Source organism: Spodoptera frugiperda, chromosome 19, assembly GCF_023101765.2.
Source record: "Spodoptera frugiperda isolate SF20-4 chromosome 19, AGI-APGP_CSIRO_Sfru_2.0, whole genome shotgun sequence".
Taxonomy (NCBI): Eukaryota; Metazoa; Arthropoda; class Insecta; order Lepidoptera; family Noctuidae; genus Spodoptera; species Spodoptera frugiperda.
The window spans coordinates 7,176,584-7,194,266 of record NC_064230.1 but is presented as its reverse complement, the minus strand read 5'-3'; the positions used below and the strand labels follow the sequence as shown (position 1 = coordinate 7,194,266).

Here is a 17,683-nt window from a genome sequence, read left to right as displayed (position 1 = left end):
AAAAATTCTGTCTGTCGGTCAGTCTTCTAGTTGCTCTATTTGCTCGTTCCAAAGTGTAGATTCCTATGGAGAAGAACGAGCAAGAAACTCCATAGGTTACTCTTTTTCATTACAATATTAAAAACTAAAGATATTTCGAAAACGGATCCCTAAAACTAAATACATTTCAAAAAGAAACTTTTTATAAATGCCGGAAAAAAATATAAAAATAAATCAGTCACGGTGTTATTATTATTATTATAACATTTTTATATAATTTTCGCCATGTTTTAAATTAATTTTCTATAGGTTACGCTTTTCAGTTTTAACGTTTCGGTTGAATAAAAATAGTTTAAGAATATATTAGCAATGGTTAGCTAATGTTTTCAAAATAACATTAAAGTTAGACAAAATATAAGTCTAAGACTGCCTCGTTGGTCGAGTGGTCGCAAGTGCGACTGCCGGACTAGGGGTCTCGGGTTCGATTCTCGGGTCGGGCAAAGTATTACTGGTTTTTTTTTCGGTTTTTTGAGCAAGCCTGGTTATAAATGCTCAAACCTTCTCCGTGTAAGAAGAGGCCTTTGGTCATCAGTGGCCACTTATAGGCTGTTGATTTGATGACAATAGGCTCATTTATTTATCACAAACAGCGGGTTACAGTCCACTGCTGGACTATGAGCCTCCTCTACATAAGAGGGTTTGCCATAATCTCCGCAGGCAGGCGGGTTGGAGATCGCAGTGTAAAAGGTTCAGGTTTATCAGAGAGCGCTGCTGCACGGTCTCTGTCTAATGTGCAGTGTCTTAGTAAGACCTGTAGAAAAAGCATTTAGTCCACTTTTGGACTCTCGGCCCCTAAAATTGCTCATTGGTGTCAACTCGACCCCTAAAAATAGTTCACACTCAACCCCCAGGAGTTGAGTGAATTTAAATAAAAAGAATTGAAATAAAATGAGGAAAAGTCCATTGCTTCTGTATTCCGTGGATATTGAATGAACTAAATGGTATTGAATTTTGCTTTATATTCCGTACTCTGCAAGATATTGTAACAGCTATGATTGGGGTTGTATAGTTTTGACATTGAATTAATATTTCGATTTTATTGGATTGTAAGTGCATGGACATTGAGATTGGTTTCAAGAGGAAGTGCCCTGGTATACCCAACCTTAATAAAAAATAATCTTATTTTATCCACAACGAAGTTATAGGTGGTCGAAAATGGCCTGAATGCCTTCGAGAAAAGGATGGTACGGCCGTGCCGTTTTGCTGGACTTGGCGGGGGCACTACCGTGCCCCCATATTAAAATACTGCGAGTCGATATATATATGTTATTTTTTTCGTAAATTTTAATTACTTCCCCGTGTCCCAAGGGAGGGGAAGGAAAAAATTATGGAATCCAACCGTTAATAAATATCAAAAAGTTATAAAAAAACAAACTTTTTTCCCCCTCTCTCTAATTGTTACGATTTGTGTTTGTTTTTCAATCCCACTTTTTTACCAATGTCCAGAGAGGGTTTTTTTATTTATATTTTTGGCATAATTTTTGTAAACTTCATGATGAAAAGGTTGCTTAGTAAGAGGCATCAGATTGGATCATAAAGGTGATACGTTTGGCTTCCACCAATCGTATTCATTGGTACATATTCCATAGCACTGGTGGACACGGAGTCAAGTAAGTTATGCTTCTTATATAGAAAGATGTGTGCTATAGATGACTTCCCTACTATCGATACATTGTATATTCCAGCTCTTCCTCGTACAGCTACATAGCTTAGTATCAGTGGAAACGGTCACATAGTTTCACAGCTCACCTATTACATCTTCGTAGCATAGCTACATAGCACATCTCTGGTGGAAAAGCACACTGAAGCAAATACATAGAGGAGATGCATTATTTATTACTAGATTTCCCTTTAACATAACGCGTGACACTTCACGATATCTCCTCTTTGTACTTGCTTCATGATCTGAAGTTACCTTAGATGGAAATAGACTCACCTCCTATTACATTATGGGACTCATAACATATATGGTAAAAAGTGAGTGTACAAGTACATTGTATAATTATGTACACCTCTGTCCTATGCGCACCTTCGGGAATCACACTAATATTGTAAATGTGTAAGTTTGTTTATTTAGATGTTTATCCGTCAATCACGCTGAAACTACTGAACGGATTTTGATGAAATTTGCTATACAGACAGGGTATGAGTTGACTTAGGTGATAGGATACTTTTTATCCCACGGCTACGCGGGCGAAGCCGCTGACAGAAGCTTATAGAAAATAATCTCATTCCAAAATATGTCGAATTTGATTATTTTGGTCCCATGAGGCACATAATATTCCCTGCGTCGATAACGCTTGCCCATCCATCCATCATAGGACCCAAACACGCTCAACAAACTCTCAATAAATGATATTTTATCGAATTGTGCCAAAAATACTGTACCTAGCGGGTTACTGGGGCTCCGGCTTGAAAAGCATTTTCCCCCTCAAAAACAAAAAAAAAAACAGTATAAAATAGATGCAACAGTTTGTATGTTTGGTTGTCTGTCTTCACGTTAAAACGATTGAAGAAATCGAGATAAAATTAAAAAAAGGGGTTTTGTTTTTGAAGGGGGAAAATCATCCAATGACTTCTCCTGACTTGGGTGAGGCGAGAGAGAGTGTCAGACTCTTACTGACTAAAAACCACCCGTTCCTACTCCTACTTTTCGAGCCGGAACCACGGTAAACCCGCTAGGTAGTCCACAGCTCAGTCGCACTTACGATCACTCGAACAAGGTCAACGAGGGTAGTAAAAAATAAAACTACAATATAACACATACACATTTATTTTACTTATCATATTACAATACAATCTAAATTAATTATTATGTTATTACACACGACGCGGCGATTGTCGCGGAATGCTGCTCATGAATATGAGCCTCTAGCATGTCTTGAAACTAGTCGAGTTCTTCGTCAAACAGGGGCCTTAGTTTGCTATTACAATTGTATCAGAATGGTCGATCACTGAGCAGTGCGAGAGGGACGGAGCTATACAACCTACATAGCTCCGTCCCTCTCGCCCCAAAGGCCCCAGTTACGTGAGTAAGCCGATAACATAATAATTAATTTAGTATGTCTCACGAAAGTTATAATAAAACAAGCTACTTCCGCGCGGTTTCACCCGCTCTGCTCGGCTCCTATTGGTCATAGCGTGATGTTTTATAGCCTATAGCCTTCCTCGGTAAATGCACTATGCAACACAAAAAGAATTATTCAAATCGGACCAGTAGTTCTGGAGATTAGCGCGTTCAAACAAACAAACAAACAAACAATCAAACAAACAAACTCTTCAGCTTTATAATATTAAATAGTATAGATTACAATACAATCTCCCCACTTAATAAAGTATCCATCACAGCTCCTGGTATTGAGAATAGGGAAGTAAAGAACCGTCTAGTGGGAACACTTGATGGGCCAATAGGAACTGGAGGACCGATGGGAGTTGGAGGACTTTCGGAATTAGGGCCGGCCTTCTTTTTAGGCGGTGGTGGAGGAGGACTTGGTTCCTCTGGGACAGGCTTGGATTTCGAAGGTGTATCTGGTTCGGATTGACGTGGTTTCACGGCTGGTTGTTCCTTGTCTTCAGTGGAGTCGGTGTAGTCTTCTGTAAAAATAATTTCTTTTTAAAGCAACGTCATACCTTTAAGTCTTTGACTGCCAATAGAAAACTGTTGAAGGTAAATCCTCCGCTAACGTCGGTCACCGGTGACTACTAAGCCGTTCAATGTGTTAATCTATGTAGAGGTGCACGTCACGTCTTTTATCCCCGAAGGGGTAGGCAGAGGTTCACATTACGGCACGTAATGCCGCTATACAATGTACACACACTTTTCACCATTTGTGTTATAAGTCCCATGTAATAGGGGTGAGCCTATTGCCAAATACTGGACACATTTCCAGACACCGTGCTACTACTGAGTAATACTTTGCAAAACCAGTAATACTTTTCCCAACCCGGGAATCGAACCCGAGACCCCTAGCCGTACTTGATACCACTCGGCGTGGTTTGTAACGTTTCGTGCTCCCCGTAAAGTGTCACGCGTTATGTTGAAGAGAAATCCAGTTTATATTAGACTGCATGATGTGAGAAGAGGTCTTTGGTCTGCAGTAGCCATTTATAGGCTGATGATGAAGTATTATTTTATTTTAATTTTATTTTTCATTTTAAGGAACAGCAAACAGTTACATTATAAAATCTTACAGCTAATATAACAATGACTTGTTGTGGTCATAATGTAACCCACAACGCTATCCACAGGTAAACATAAAAAAATTTGAAAAGAAGAATTCTAATCGCTAGGAACATTAATAGCAGTATGTGTTACAAATAATGGGAGTATTGTTGTGTAAACATGACTATGAGCATAATATATTTATAAAGAAAGAGGAGTTTAAAGGTAAAATGACAAAATTATACGTACCATATGAGATATAAGACCTTCCCATGATGATTGGACTCCTAGGCTGTGTACCAAGGTAACCGTATGATGCAGGAGGTGGCGCGGAGTACATAAACGGACAGGGTAGAGAACAATATGCATTCATAGCATCAATACCTATATGGTGTCCTGAAAAATAAAAGAAATATTTAGTTTTTGTATGGTATAAGCCGGTAAACGCGCTGACGGATCACCTGATGGTAAGCAATCGCCGCCGCCCGTGGACACTTGAAACATCAGAGGCGTTACAAGTGCGTTGCTGGCCTTTTGGGGGTTAAGAATTTTAGGAAATCGGGAATTAGGAAGAATGGGAAGGAGGGTTATTGGGTCTCCGGTAACCTCATTCACACAACGCAAGCGTTCTTTCACGTCGGTTTTCTATGAGGCCGTGGTTCTATAACTCCGGTCGAGCCGGCCCAGCAGTGCCGAAGCATGGCTCTCCCACATTTAAAAATATGGGTCTCTCTCTTATGTAGAGGAGGCTCATAGTCCAGCAATGGATTGTCATGGTTAGTTGATTGGTGTTGATGTGTGTGTTTTATAGAAGTAAGACTGCTTTTCCACCAGAGATGTGCTATGCTACGTTGCTGTGGATGCGTTTGGCTTCCACCAATCATATACATTGGTACACATAGCTTAGCACTGGTGGAAACGGACTCAGCTAAGTTACGTTTTTTATATGGAAAGATACGTGCTATGGATGGCTTCCCTACTATCGATACATCGCATACTCGAGCTGCGCTTCCTCGCACAGCTACATAGCTTAGTATCAGTGGAAACGAACACATAGTTTCACAGCTTAGTTATTACATCTTCGTAGCATAGCTACATAGCACATCTCTGGTGGGAATGCACCCTAAAGATATTAATTTTAAACTTACCTATAAATATGAAAGTCATTATGAAACTTATAGCAATCATATTTACACCTTTTCTCTATACTAATACTAATTTAAATAAGCCTTGATTCATTGTCCTAATCCAATATATATATTGGTTTCCTATAACTTTTTTGGCCAAGTATAAAAAAGCATCTAATACCCTAGTCATTAAGGTTTAAAATGCCAAAGCAATTAAGTTTAATATTTTAAAATCTCTCGATACATTTGAACGCTAATCAAAAATCAACTTTAAATAATATTATCTGTTGTTTGAAAATGCAATGACTCGATGATTCAGTGCTTTCTAAGGTTATTTAGATACTACTGATGTATGGTGAAGGAAAACACGTGTATTCGTGGTGATTGATAGTCAAACTTTCTCCGTGTGAGAAGAGAGCCATGCTTCGGTACTGCTGGGCCGGCTCGACCGGAGTGATACCACGGCCTCACAGAAAACCGACGTGAAACAACGCTTGCGTTGTGTAAGTGAGGTTACCGGAGGCCCAATTCCCCTCTTCCCAATCCCCGATTCCCGAACAACAACCCTTAAATTCTTAACCCCCAAAAAGCCGGCAACGTACTTGTAACGCCTCTGGTGTTTCAAGTGTCCATGGGCGGCGGCGATTGCTTACCATCAGGTGATCCGTCTGCTCGTTTCGTGTGTTTCAAAAAAAAAAAACACGAAAAATTAACGGTGTCATTATCCTCAACCAAAAGTTAACAATTCTGCCGATTGAAACTCAGAATTTGGTCATTAAATTAAAAGGTGACACTGCTCTCAACCAATCCAATAAAAATAAGGATGATAATAAGCTACCACGATGCTTAATAACGCGGGAGAATAATGATTTGTTAAATAAAAGTTAAAGTTTTTTTAAAGAAACACCCAAATGAACAAAATGTTGCCCCAAACTAGGATTTTCTCCTGTGTCGTGGATACGTTCCTAAACCTACAAGTTCACATACACATAACACCCAGAGTTGAAACAAATCTATGGATCACGCTAAGAGTTGCTCCGTGCGGGAATCGAACCCGCTACACGTTGCACATCAGCCAATTGCGCCAACCGTACAGTCGAATTTAAAAACTGTAATTTCTTGATAATTTTTATGGTGTATTGCTTCTCTAGCACGGTTTCACCTGCTGCTCGTCACCTTTTGATCATATAAAGCGTGATGTGTTGAAGCTATAGCCTTGGATAAATGCTCTATTCAACAGAAATATACTTTTTCAAATCGAAACAGTTAAGTAATCCTGAGATTAACGCGTTCAAAAAACAAATGAACGACCTCTTCAACTGCGTGGCATGGTTTCATAAGTATAAGGGTGCTTTTCCACCAGAAATGTGCTATTTAGCTATGCTGCGAAGATGTAATAGCTAAGCTGTGAAACTATACGACGGTTTTCACTATATAAGTTATGTAGCTGTGCGAGTAAGATGCGCAGCTCGAGTATGCGAGTATCGATGTAGCACGCATCTTTCCATAATAAAAAAATATAACTTAGGTGAGTCCGTTTCCACTAGTGCCAAGCTATGTTTACCAATAAATATGATTGGTGGAAGACAAACGTATCCACAGCAACGTAACATAGCACATCTCTGGTGGAAAATCACCTTAAGATAGATAGGTATACATATAGATAGATAGGCATCGAACTCGAATCGAACCTATATAAACTTTATTTAAGTTAGTTTTTATTCCTTTTTTAGGTATTATTAAGTTGTAAATAATGTGTAAGTACTTAATCATAATAATTAACTTCGAATAAATAAACAAATTATAATCTTTATTTTAAAACAAATAAAACATTCCATTAATATAATCGTACATATTTATTTATTTACAAAACATATATCATAGCTAATAATTACAAAAATATTAAATAGTTCCGGGTCTTATAACTCCTAACTGGCCCATTTATTTGCCCCCTCATCTTCCAACATTTTGAATTATTATAATTTTTTTCTTTTCATTTAAAAACCCCACACTAGGAGGGTGCGTTTACAAGTTCACATTCATGATACAGATGATATACAGATACGAAACAACTATTTGTAGATCACACAAAAAGTTGTTTCGTGCGGGAATCGAACCCGCAACACGTCTCACGGCCACCGGTTGACCAGCCTCCGCACCAACCGTGCAGTCAGTCATTATATCAGTACTACCTACTTTTAAAATCCATCAATCATTATTTTAAGTCCATCAAATAAACCTACCAATCAGAGCTCTCGTTTGTCTTCTAAGAATATCCCATAAAAATCATCATAAAAATAGTCTATTTTTTTTTTAATTTTTAAGACTACTAACTATTAGGGGTGTTGTAACATATGGCTTCCAGACACCCAAATAGTTCTAAGAATTTACATAAAATTGTGGGCAGCAATTAAGTTTAGGAATAATTCTGGGTATAAAGTTATATCGGAACGTCAGCTGCCTCTTGTCCGTGTCGATTCCGAGGCCAAACCCAGCAGCTACTGAGCGTATGAAGACACCTGAAAAAAAAAGAAAATATTATTATGGTACTAGTTTCTACCTCTCGCGAGAGACACTCCGGGCGCCGGGGATCGCACGACGATCTCCGGCCACCGTAAGTGCGGGCCTGCGTACGGCGAGCAAGGGTAGCTCGCCGCCCGACCAGAACCAGACCCGTGCGTGGGGCGCGTCGCGTTCCGCATGCGCCTTAAAGAGCCATCAGACTACCACAGATGGGGCCCAGTAGGGCTGATGCCTGATCCGGAGCTGCGGACTACCTAGCGGGTTTACCGGGGCTCCGGCTTAAAGCAGGAGTAGGAACGGGGTGGTTTTTTGTCAGTAAGAGTCTGACACTCCCTCTCGCCTCGCCAAAGGCGGGAGAAATCATTGGATGATTTTCGCCCCTTAAAAAAAAACTTCTACCTGCGGCTTCGCCCGTGTTCCTGTGGAATAAAAAGTATCCTATCACCCAAGTCAGCTCATACTCTGTCTGTATACCAAATTTCATCGAAATCCGTTCAGTAGTTTCAGCGTGATTGACGGACAAACATCCAAACAAACAAACTTTCACATGTGATAGTGAAGTCAGAGTATAATATATCTGTCACCACCTCTACTCTTTCCGCGGGTGTCGTATACCCGACTAAATGACTACACATTAGACAGAGACCGTGCAGCAGCGCTCTCTGATAAACCTGAACCTTTTACACTGCGATCTCCAACCCGCCTGCCTGCGGAGATTATGGCAAACCCTCTTATGTAGAGGAGGCTCATAGTCCAGCAGTTGATTGTAGTTTATTAAAATTACTAATACATACCAATGAAAATTAATAGTAACACATTCATAGCGAATTTAAAATGACTGAAGAAATAAGTTTTTTTTTTTTAATATCTAACATATATTTTAACGCATATAAAACCATAAAACTTGACCTATCATTGAAATATGAACTCTAAAATGAAGGTATTACAGTTAAAATTATCTTGAACTGATTTCCACGCTTAATTTGTCATTAAAAACTATTTAATATCAATTATTTTATGATAAGAGTTGATTAAATTATCAGGAGTCAAGATCGAGTCGGATTTTTAGAAAAATCATATTTATTTTATGGTCAATACCTAAGTACGTATCGCCTGGACAGTCCACGCTACCATCAGTTGACTGAATAATCTCTACACTACACGAGTCACTGTTTACATGTTACCATTAGCTCATGACGATACCTAAGTACGTATCGCCTGGACAGTCCACGCTACCATCAGTTGACTGGACAATCTCTACACTACACGAGTCACTGTTTACATGTTACCATTAGCTCATGACGATACCTAAGTACGTATCGCCTGGACAGTCCACGCTACCATCAGTTGACTGGACAATCTCTACACTACACGAGTCACTGTTTACATGTTACCATTAGCTCATGACGATACCTAAGTACGTATCGCCTGGACAGTCCACGCTACCATCAGTTGACTGGACAATCTCTACACTACACGAGTCACTGTTTACATGTTACCATTAGCTCATGACGATACCTAAGTACGTATCGCCTGGACAGTCCACGCTACCATCAGTTGACTGGACAATCTCTACACTACACGAGTCACTGTTTACAATGTTACCATAAGCTCATGACGATACCTAAGTACGTATCGCCTGGACAGTCCACGCTACCATCAGTTGACTGGACAATCTCTACACTACACGAGTCACTGTTTACATGTTACCATTAGCTCATGACGATACCTAAGTACGTATCGCCTGGACAGTCCACGCTACCATCAGTTGACTGGACAATCTCTACACTACACGAGTCACTGTTTACATGTTACCATTAGCTCATGACGATACCTAAGTACGTATCGCCTGGACAGTCCACGCTACCATCAGTTGACTGGACAATCTCTACACTACACGAGTCACTGTTTACAATGTTACCATAAGCTCATGACGATACCTAAGTACGTATCGCCTGGACAGTCCACGCTACCATCAGTTGACTGGACAATTTTGATAAGATGCTTTTAATGTACAATTTATTAATATTTCATTTTCTTATTTTCAGGTACGTTGAAAAGTTTATTGGCACTGCAGTCTTAATTTTTGGTAAGTAAACTTAGATATTAATTTTACATGCAATTTATTACTTTTTAAAAGGTTCAGGTTTATCAGAGAGTGCCACCGATCGGATTCTGTCAAATTTGTAATCCTTTATATTAAAACAGAAAATTGTTAAATGTCTTGAGCAAGGCGAGAGGAAGTGTCAGACTTTTACTGTGTTTAGTCAGTACCCCGTTCCTAATCTTACTTTTCGAGCCGGAGGCCCAGTAGTCCGCAGCTCCGCATCAGGTATCAGCCCTACTAGGCCCCATCTGTGGTGGTCTGATGGCTCTTTGAGGCGCGCGCGGCATGCGACGCGCCGGACGCACGGATTTGGTTCTGGTCGGGCGGCGAGCTACCCTTGTTCGCCGTCCGCAGTTGTAACCTCACACCTGGATTCCATAAGTCCAGAGAGGTTTAGGATGATATTGTAAACAGCTATTTTGCTAACAAAGGTTTTTTTTACATTGAATGGGTTGACATTTGGCCGCTATCTCGCCCGATTCAGTGATGATGCGGCCTACGATGGAGCACGTCTGCCCATAAGCAACCTATTTACTCGGGCTTTGAAGACACCCAGGTTATACCCATCAGGAAACACAGACTCCGGCAAGGAGTTCCACTCCCTAGCAGTTCGCACAAGGAAGCTTGAAGCGAAGCGCTTCGTGCGAGTGGGTGGGATATCTACGTACCATGAAGCGGTGACGCCTCGCCGATTGTTTTGTGGTTCGATGATGATGATGAAGGTTTGATTTGCCACCTATTAGACTGCCTCGTTGGCCGAGTGGTTGCAAGTGCGACTGCCGGGCAAGGGGTCTCGGGTTCGATTCCCGGGTCGGGCGAAGTATTGCTGGGTTTTTTTCGATTTTTCGAAAATTTCTCAGTAGTAGCACGGAGTCTGGAAATGTGTCCGGTATATGGCAATAGGCTCACCACCTATTACATGGGACTTTCAATATAATTTGTGAAATGTGGTTGTACTCGTACACAGTGGCATTACGTGCCATAATATGCACCTCTGCCTACCCCTTCGGGGATTAAAGGCGTGACGATATGTAAGTATGTATGTATGTCCTATTCAATATTTAATAAACATAATTTCATTAGCTTTTCCTAAATATTTTTCCTTTATCTAATGATATGCTATGAAGTGGACCGTGCAAGATGGTATTCCAAATAGATTTTAATTAATACTTCTGGTATATATGGCGCAGTTTGCTTAGTTGAGGTCACAGGCTGTCCAAGCAACACAATGTCTGCCAAAGCAATTATATTAGCTGGTGAGTTGAATATTATATTTTTTTTCCGTATATTTTTATTAATTGAAATTTCTCCATTAAATTTTTAAAAATACATAATATAATAACATTTAAAAATATAAAAATAGGAGCCGACCGAGCCGAGTAGCGGGAGCATGGTCCAAGCTACCGACGGTCAGGGTTCAAGAGAGAGAAATACACGCCGTGTCCAGAAGTACTGCTTTCTGCATCAGACCCTTGATCCACCTACCTAACGCCAAATATTATTTTAATGATTACGTTATCAGCATACTCACGTAACTATTTGAGGAGGAACTCGACTAGTTTCAAGCCATGCTAGAGGTTCATATTCATTGAGCAGCATTCCGCGACACACGCCAAGTTTCGCGCCCATTGCACCCTCTACCTGGAATCGCGATGAGCACGAAACTTGAGTCGGCAGTAGCAGCGACAGTCGCCGCACAAATCGCTAACCCGCATTGAGCAAACGTGGTGATTAATGCTCAAACCTTTCCGGAGTGAGAAGAGGCCTTTGGTCAGCAGTGGACACTTATATGCTGATGATGATGATGAAAACTGATTTTAATAATTCCATTTTTTCCTATAGCATTCCTGTGCGTCGCCCGATGCAACCCATTGGGTTTGGGCGGTACCACCGTCTGCGAGTCCAGCCCCAACTTCCTGGGCGGACTGGGCGGTCTGGGCGGACTGGGCACGACAGTCTGTGAATCTGGACCCATCGGCCTGGGCGGCCTCGGCTATCTGGGCGGTATCGGTGGACTGGGCGGTTTAGGGGGCCTAGGGCTCGGAGGAATCGGGCTTGGCGGGCTGGGCTCAGCAACCGTTTGCGAATCCGTCCCTGCTTTTGGTTGGGGTGGACTTGGGTTGGGCGGTCTCGGTCTTGGAGGGATCGGAGGAGTCGGCTTAGGCGGCCTTGGCCAAACCACTGTCTGCGAATCAAGCCCTAATTTAGGACTCGGTTTGGGAGGCCTTGGGATGGGCGTCGGTGGTCTAGGTAGCGCTACTGTGTGTGAATCCATACCTAACTACGGTTTGGGCGGTATCGGTTTAGGAGGCTTGGGCGGTATCGGACTGGGCGGTCTTGGCTTAGCTGGGTTGGGCGGTATTGGACTGGGCGGTCTCGGTACAACTGTCTGTGAATCCGTACCTAATGTTGGACTCGGAGGTTTAGGCTATTTGGGCGGTATCGGCGGGTTAGGTTTGAGCGGTTTAGGATCTACAACCGTTTGCGAGTCCTCACCGAACCTAGGTTGGGGTATCGGCGGATTGGGGCTCGGCGGACTTGGCCCTATTGGCGCTTTGGGCGGTTTGGGCGGTTTTGGGCTCGGAGGTATAGGTTTAGGAGGATTGGGTAGTGCTACTGTCTGTGAAACCATTCCTAACTTGGGCTGGGGAGGTTTAGGTTATGGGGGTTTGGGCGGTCTAGGCGTACCTTTGGGACTTGGCCTCGGCGGTATAGGCGGTTATGGGGGCTTGGGCCTAGGTTTGGGCGGCCTCGGCGGGATCGCTGGCGGCACCACAGTCTGTGAATCAAGCCCTAATTTGGGCCTAGGCTTAGGTTTGGGCTACCCTGGTCTGGGTGTGGGCGTACTTGGACGTCCTTTTTTATAGATACCAACACCTCTTCGTCCCATTATACTAGCAACACGATAATTAATGGGCCCTACCCCCTTGTTTCACGGGACAGTACCGGCACTTATACTGACCGTTCTCTTAAAATGGCACTTTGATTATCATTAGAAGTTTAGACGGGATATTTACCATGTTTATGAGTTTGTTTTATGGGACAAGCCCGCCACAACCTCCCATACCGCTGCAACTCCTGTGCACCAGGATCTACAGTAGATACAACCATGTAAACACCGGAACACTGAAGTCCAACGTCCCAGGGACATGAATGACTGTCTTGGATCCAAATGACTGTGTTTCCGATATTTCGGCACTGTTGCAAGCCATGATCACGGGTGTATTGGTAAATATATATGCCGTCTTAAGTTCTAATGTTAGTGTTAGTGACCATGTCAGTTTATATGGCTCTCCGATTTTTATTCAAAGCATGATAAAAAAAAAACTTCAGGTGTTTTGTTTTCATACAGACTTAGTTAGTGAAAAAGTAATTTTTTTTTTGGTTATCCTATATTTTTTTTAATGTTTCTTGCTGTTGTTTTTTTTGAAATTGATCTCATTATAATAAGTAAGTGGTTCTTTAATTTTTATACTAAATTTTATTTTGTTTGTGTATAGTCTGTATCGAACAACAACGCCTGGATTGAAAAAATAAATTCTGTTACTATGTATTATGTATTAGTATTGTGTCAAATTCAAAATTTAAACAAAATTATTATGTATTTGTATATGTATATCTTTTTGGCAAAATAAAAATTGTATGTATTTATGTTTTTTGTTTTTTTCGGATTTTCCTATTAAACATTGGATTCTCTGAAATATAAGGTGCTCTAAAAGTATCTGCCGCGGCTTTAATGGAAGGTAGTGTTGTGTTTGAACATTACAATAGATTAAATGTAAATTATTGATTATGAGTATTTTCTTTTTCATACGCGTATGCGTTAGTTATGAAAGAGTTATCTCTTTCACTGTCTCTGTCACTACGAAGCGACGCATCGTGCGTATTTGTGAACCACTTTATGCAGAGTAGAGTCAATGTTTATTTAACTTCTTTATTTTCTCAAATTGAATTAACTGGTCCGGGGTACGAAATGTCTTCACTATTGTAATGTTCAAACACAACACTACCTCCCATTAAAGCCGTGACACGTAGAACACCTTATATAAATAGTTTTTCTATAGTATACAGAAACTTTATATACTATACACTTAAAATACATAAGAAAACAAATAAATAAAACAACAAAACTGCTCAAATAACCCGCACTATATTTCAAAACGCTCAATCAATTACAAATGTATACCGTTATATATTATATACATACAAATACATATATATTAAATTGTTACATAAATCTAGCATATGCAGGGGGGTGGGGGGCATGGGCACGGGCACGGGCAAGGCGGGGGACACGGTGGGGGACACGGGCACGGGCACGGACACGGACACGGGCACGGGCACGGACAAGGGGGGACGCACGGTGGTGGACAAGGGGGAGGACATGGACACGGGCAAGGAGGGGGACAGGGGGGACACGGGGGGGGACAGCAAGAACAAGGTGATCCCCCATCATTCTGGTTGGATAGACGGCAAACGGTGGCTGATCCCAAGGTCCTGAAGTTCTGTGGGGGGTTTGGCTTGAAGCAGATGGTAGGGGGTGCGGGGACGACGATCTTCGGCGGTCGCACGACTAGTGCGTCTGGTACTGGCGGCTGGACTGCTGGTGGTTGTACCTGGGGATGTGGAGATGATAGTGAAGTTGGTCTTTTGATTAATGGTCATTGTGGGGTAACAATGACCTCACGTAATTTTAGGAGTATTTATTGAAGTATTTTTTCTATAAATGAGCAATTATTTTAGTGTTAGAGAGTTTTAAAATATTATATATTAAAAATATACTGTAATTGCGTTGTGTGAGTGAGGTTATCGGAGGCCCAATAACTTCTCTTCCCAATCCCCGATTCCCCAACCATACTTAAATTCCTAGCCCCTAAAAGGCCGGCAACACACTTGTAACGTCTCTGGTGTTTCAAACGTCTATGGGCGGCGGCGATTGGGCCTCCGGTAACCTCGCTCACACAACACAAGCGTTGTTTCATGTCGGTTTTCGGCTCGGCCGTGGTATAACTCCGGTCGAGCCGGCACAGCAGTGCCGAAGCATGGCTCCCACCCTTATAATAATAATATGCTAACTTACCCTCATCGGTGGTGGTCTTGGCACAGCCACTGGAGGAGGTCGGACGATCAATGGGGGTGGTTGTGGTGGGTTCACAGCCGGCACCCTCACGTAGAAGGGGGCAGGAGTCGGCGGCTGCACGGGCGGTGGGCGGACAGTAATGGGCTGCGGCGCTGGGGGCTGCACGGGGGCAGGTTTGACCCAGATCGCGGGGGGTGTGGGCAGCCTAATCTCTCCGGGGCGGACTATGATCGGGGGTGGCGTTGGGAACCGGATCTGTCCTGGCCTGATTAGGATTGAACCTGTGGGAGGATACAGTTGAAATATAAATTAAAAAGATACTTAGATATAATTTCTCAGTAGTAGCACGGAGTCTAGAATTGTGCCCATTATATTATGGCAATAGTCTCACCCCCTATTCCCAAGTCACATGGACTTATAACACAAATGGTGACAAGTGATTGTACATTGTATAGCGGCATTACGTGCCATAATGTGTTCTTCTACCTACTCCTTCGGGGATAAAAGCGTGCTTATACATATAATTACGAGACCAAATCACTTACCACAAGGTGCCTGACCGTAGACATAATTGACCGGCGGCTCACACGGGTTGCAGGGGCCAATCTGTTGGGCTGCCCCATCGCAGGGGCTGCAGGGGGCAGGCTCCGGGGCTGGGCAGGGGCAGGGAAACTGCGGGTCCGGCTGCGGGCACGGCTGTCCCAGTACTGTGCCCAGGAATAGAACTGCGGAACACGAGGGTAGATTTAATTTAGTTTATCTATACTAATATAATATACTCATTTTAGTTCTACTGGTACTTATTTTTTTTTTTTTTTGTGAATGTTGGTTAACCTATAATTGGCAACTGTGAAGTCCTAGACATATAAAAATTGTACTTTAAGCTTTATCTACACAGAAACTGTTGGTAAACCCTTTATTAATAAATAAATAAATATATAATAATATTATAAAGTTGAAGAGTTTGTCTGAACGCGCTAATCTCCGGAACTACTGGATCGATTTGAAAAATTCTTTTTGTGTTGGATAGTGCATTTATCGTGGAAGGCTATAGGCTATTAAACATCACGCTATGACCAATAGGAGCTGAGCAGGGCGGGTGAAACCGCGCGGAAGTAGCTAGTAATATTATAAAGCTGAAGAGTTTGTTTGATTGTTTGTTTGTTTGAACGCGCTTATCTCCGGAACTACTGGTCCGATTTGAAAAATTATTTTTGTGTTGGATAGTGCATTTATTGAGGAAGGCTATAGGCTATTAAACATCACGCTATGACCAATAGGAGCCCGCGGAAGTAGCTAGTAGTTAAATAAGTAGGTTGTAGACTCGGGGCTCCGGCTCGAAAAGCAGGAGTAGGAACGGGGTGATGTTTAGTCAGTAAGAGTCTGATTGCCGTACTCAGAGACATTTTAATGATTATTTAAACTATTCCTTAGTATCGATTTTGTTCCGAAAACAATTGCTAAGGACTGTTTAAGTAGGGCTGATGCCTGATCCGGAGCTGCGGACTACCTAGCGGGTTTACCGGGGCTCCGGTTCGTAGAGCAGGAGTAGGAACGGGGTGGTTTTTAGTCAGTAAGAGTCTGACACTCCCCTCTTCCCAAGGCGGGAGAAGTCATTGGATGATTTGTCCCCCTTAAAAAAGGGGTAGGAGACTGCCTCATTGGTCGAGTGGTCGCATATGCGACTGCCGGGCAAAGGGGGCAAAAAATTAATAGGCTTTTTGCAGTTTAAAAAAAAATCTCAGTCAATTTTGCCCAGTATATGGTAATGAACTCACCCCCTACTACCCATGTACAAGTCCCATGACATATGCCCGAATACTCAAACGCTACTCAATTTTAAGACGCTCTCAAATGCAGTTCTGTCACTATCAATTCCTTATAAAACGACAGAGATAGCACGATATTTAAGTACAACTTTAAATTGAGTAGCGTTTGGAGTATTCGGGCAATAAACTATAACACTAATGGGGGAAAAGTAGGTGACACTCCCTCCCGCCTCGACCAAGGCGGGAAAAGTCATTGGATGATTTTCTCCCCTCAAAAAAAAGGTATAAATAGTAATATTGAAATAAATATATTTATTTACCCGATAACCATATGACTGTGCCCTTTGCCATTTTTCGATCGTCTGATATTAATTTGGAAGATATTGCGTCTTTTATACCCTAGACAAGCCGCCATCTTAGATTTCTGAACACAATACAAAATAAACCCTATTTTTTGAGGTTTAAAATTCAAATTCGTATTTTAATTGAAAATTGTATTGTCATACTTAAATGATATTGTTTTAAAATGCTTCGAGAAATATTTTTTAAATTTAGAATTATTTAGTTTTGCAACACTGGTTACCGTTAACGGTTTTCGGATTGGAATTTCAAAATAAGAATAGTTTATTCAAATTGTTTTGGATTTTTTAAATTCGTTATGGTGTTTAGTTTATTTCAACGGTACCTATTTTAAGTTAAAAAAAAAATATGTCTACATTTATTTTTTCTTATCGCAAGTCTTTTAACATCGAATCTAATCTAAAGTAGGTACTAGTAACATTCCGAGATGGTGGCACGAGTTATGTCCACGCGCGCCTCCGAGACGTGGCCCACGTGTAAGACGGGACACCGGGAGGGTTTTAGTCAGTAAGAGTC

General features: G+C 41.7%; 4 protein-coding genes and 1 long non-coding RNA gene across 5 annotated transcripts in view; 3 read left to right on the top strand and 2 right to left on the bottom strand.

Annotated features, from left to right (window-relative positions):
- The window catches only part of LOC118280961 (ran GTPase-activating protein 1-like), a 75,935-nt gene extending 72,028 nt beyond the window's left edge, over nucleotides 1-3,907 (top strand). The window contains exon 13 of the transcript XR_007706309.1: nucleotides 3,814-3,907. The gene's annotated coding sequence lies outside the window, so the exon portion shown is untranslated. The remainder of the gene's footprint in view (nucleotides 1-3,813) is intronic.
- Nucleotides 1-17,683, top strand: part of LOC126911813 (igLON family member 5-like) — a 137,101-nt gene that overhangs the window by 32,997 nt on the left and 86,421 nt on the right. The gene's annotated exons all lie outside the window — the stretch shown is intronic.
- Nucleotides 9,098-9,784, bottom strand: LOC126911853 (uncharacterized). Its single transcript, XR_007706333.1, has 2 exons — nucleotides 9,476-9,784; nucleotides 9,098-9,369 (listed from the first exon to the last, which is right to left on the bottom strand). It is a non-coding gene; the product is annotated as an uncharacterized LOC126911853 (long non-coding RNA).
- On the top strand, nucleotides 11,122-13,320 carry LOC126911820 (elastin-like). Its single transcript, XM_050700759.1, has 2 exons — nucleotides 11,122-11,214; nucleotides 11,801-13,320. Exons 1-2 carry the CDS (start codon nucleotides 11,187-11,189, stop codon nucleotides 12,823-12,825), a joined length of 1,053 nt encoding a protein of 350 aa, XP_050556716.1. The 5' UTR covers nucleotides 11,122-11,186; the 3' UTR covers nucleotides 12,826-13,320.
- LOC126911824 (uncharacterized) lies at nucleotides 14,090-17,231 on the bottom strand. Its single transcript, XM_050700771.1, has 4 exons — nucleotides 17,128-17,231; nucleotides 15,584-15,763; nucleotides 15,039-15,319; nucleotides 14,090-14,574 (listed from the first exon to the last, which is right to left on the bottom strand). Exons 1-4 carry the CDS (start codon nucleotides 17,156-17,158, stop codon nucleotides 14,197-14,199), a joined length of 870 nt encoding a protein of 289 aa, XP_050556728.1. The 5' UTR covers nucleotides 17,159-17,231; the 3' UTR covers nucleotides 14,090-14,196.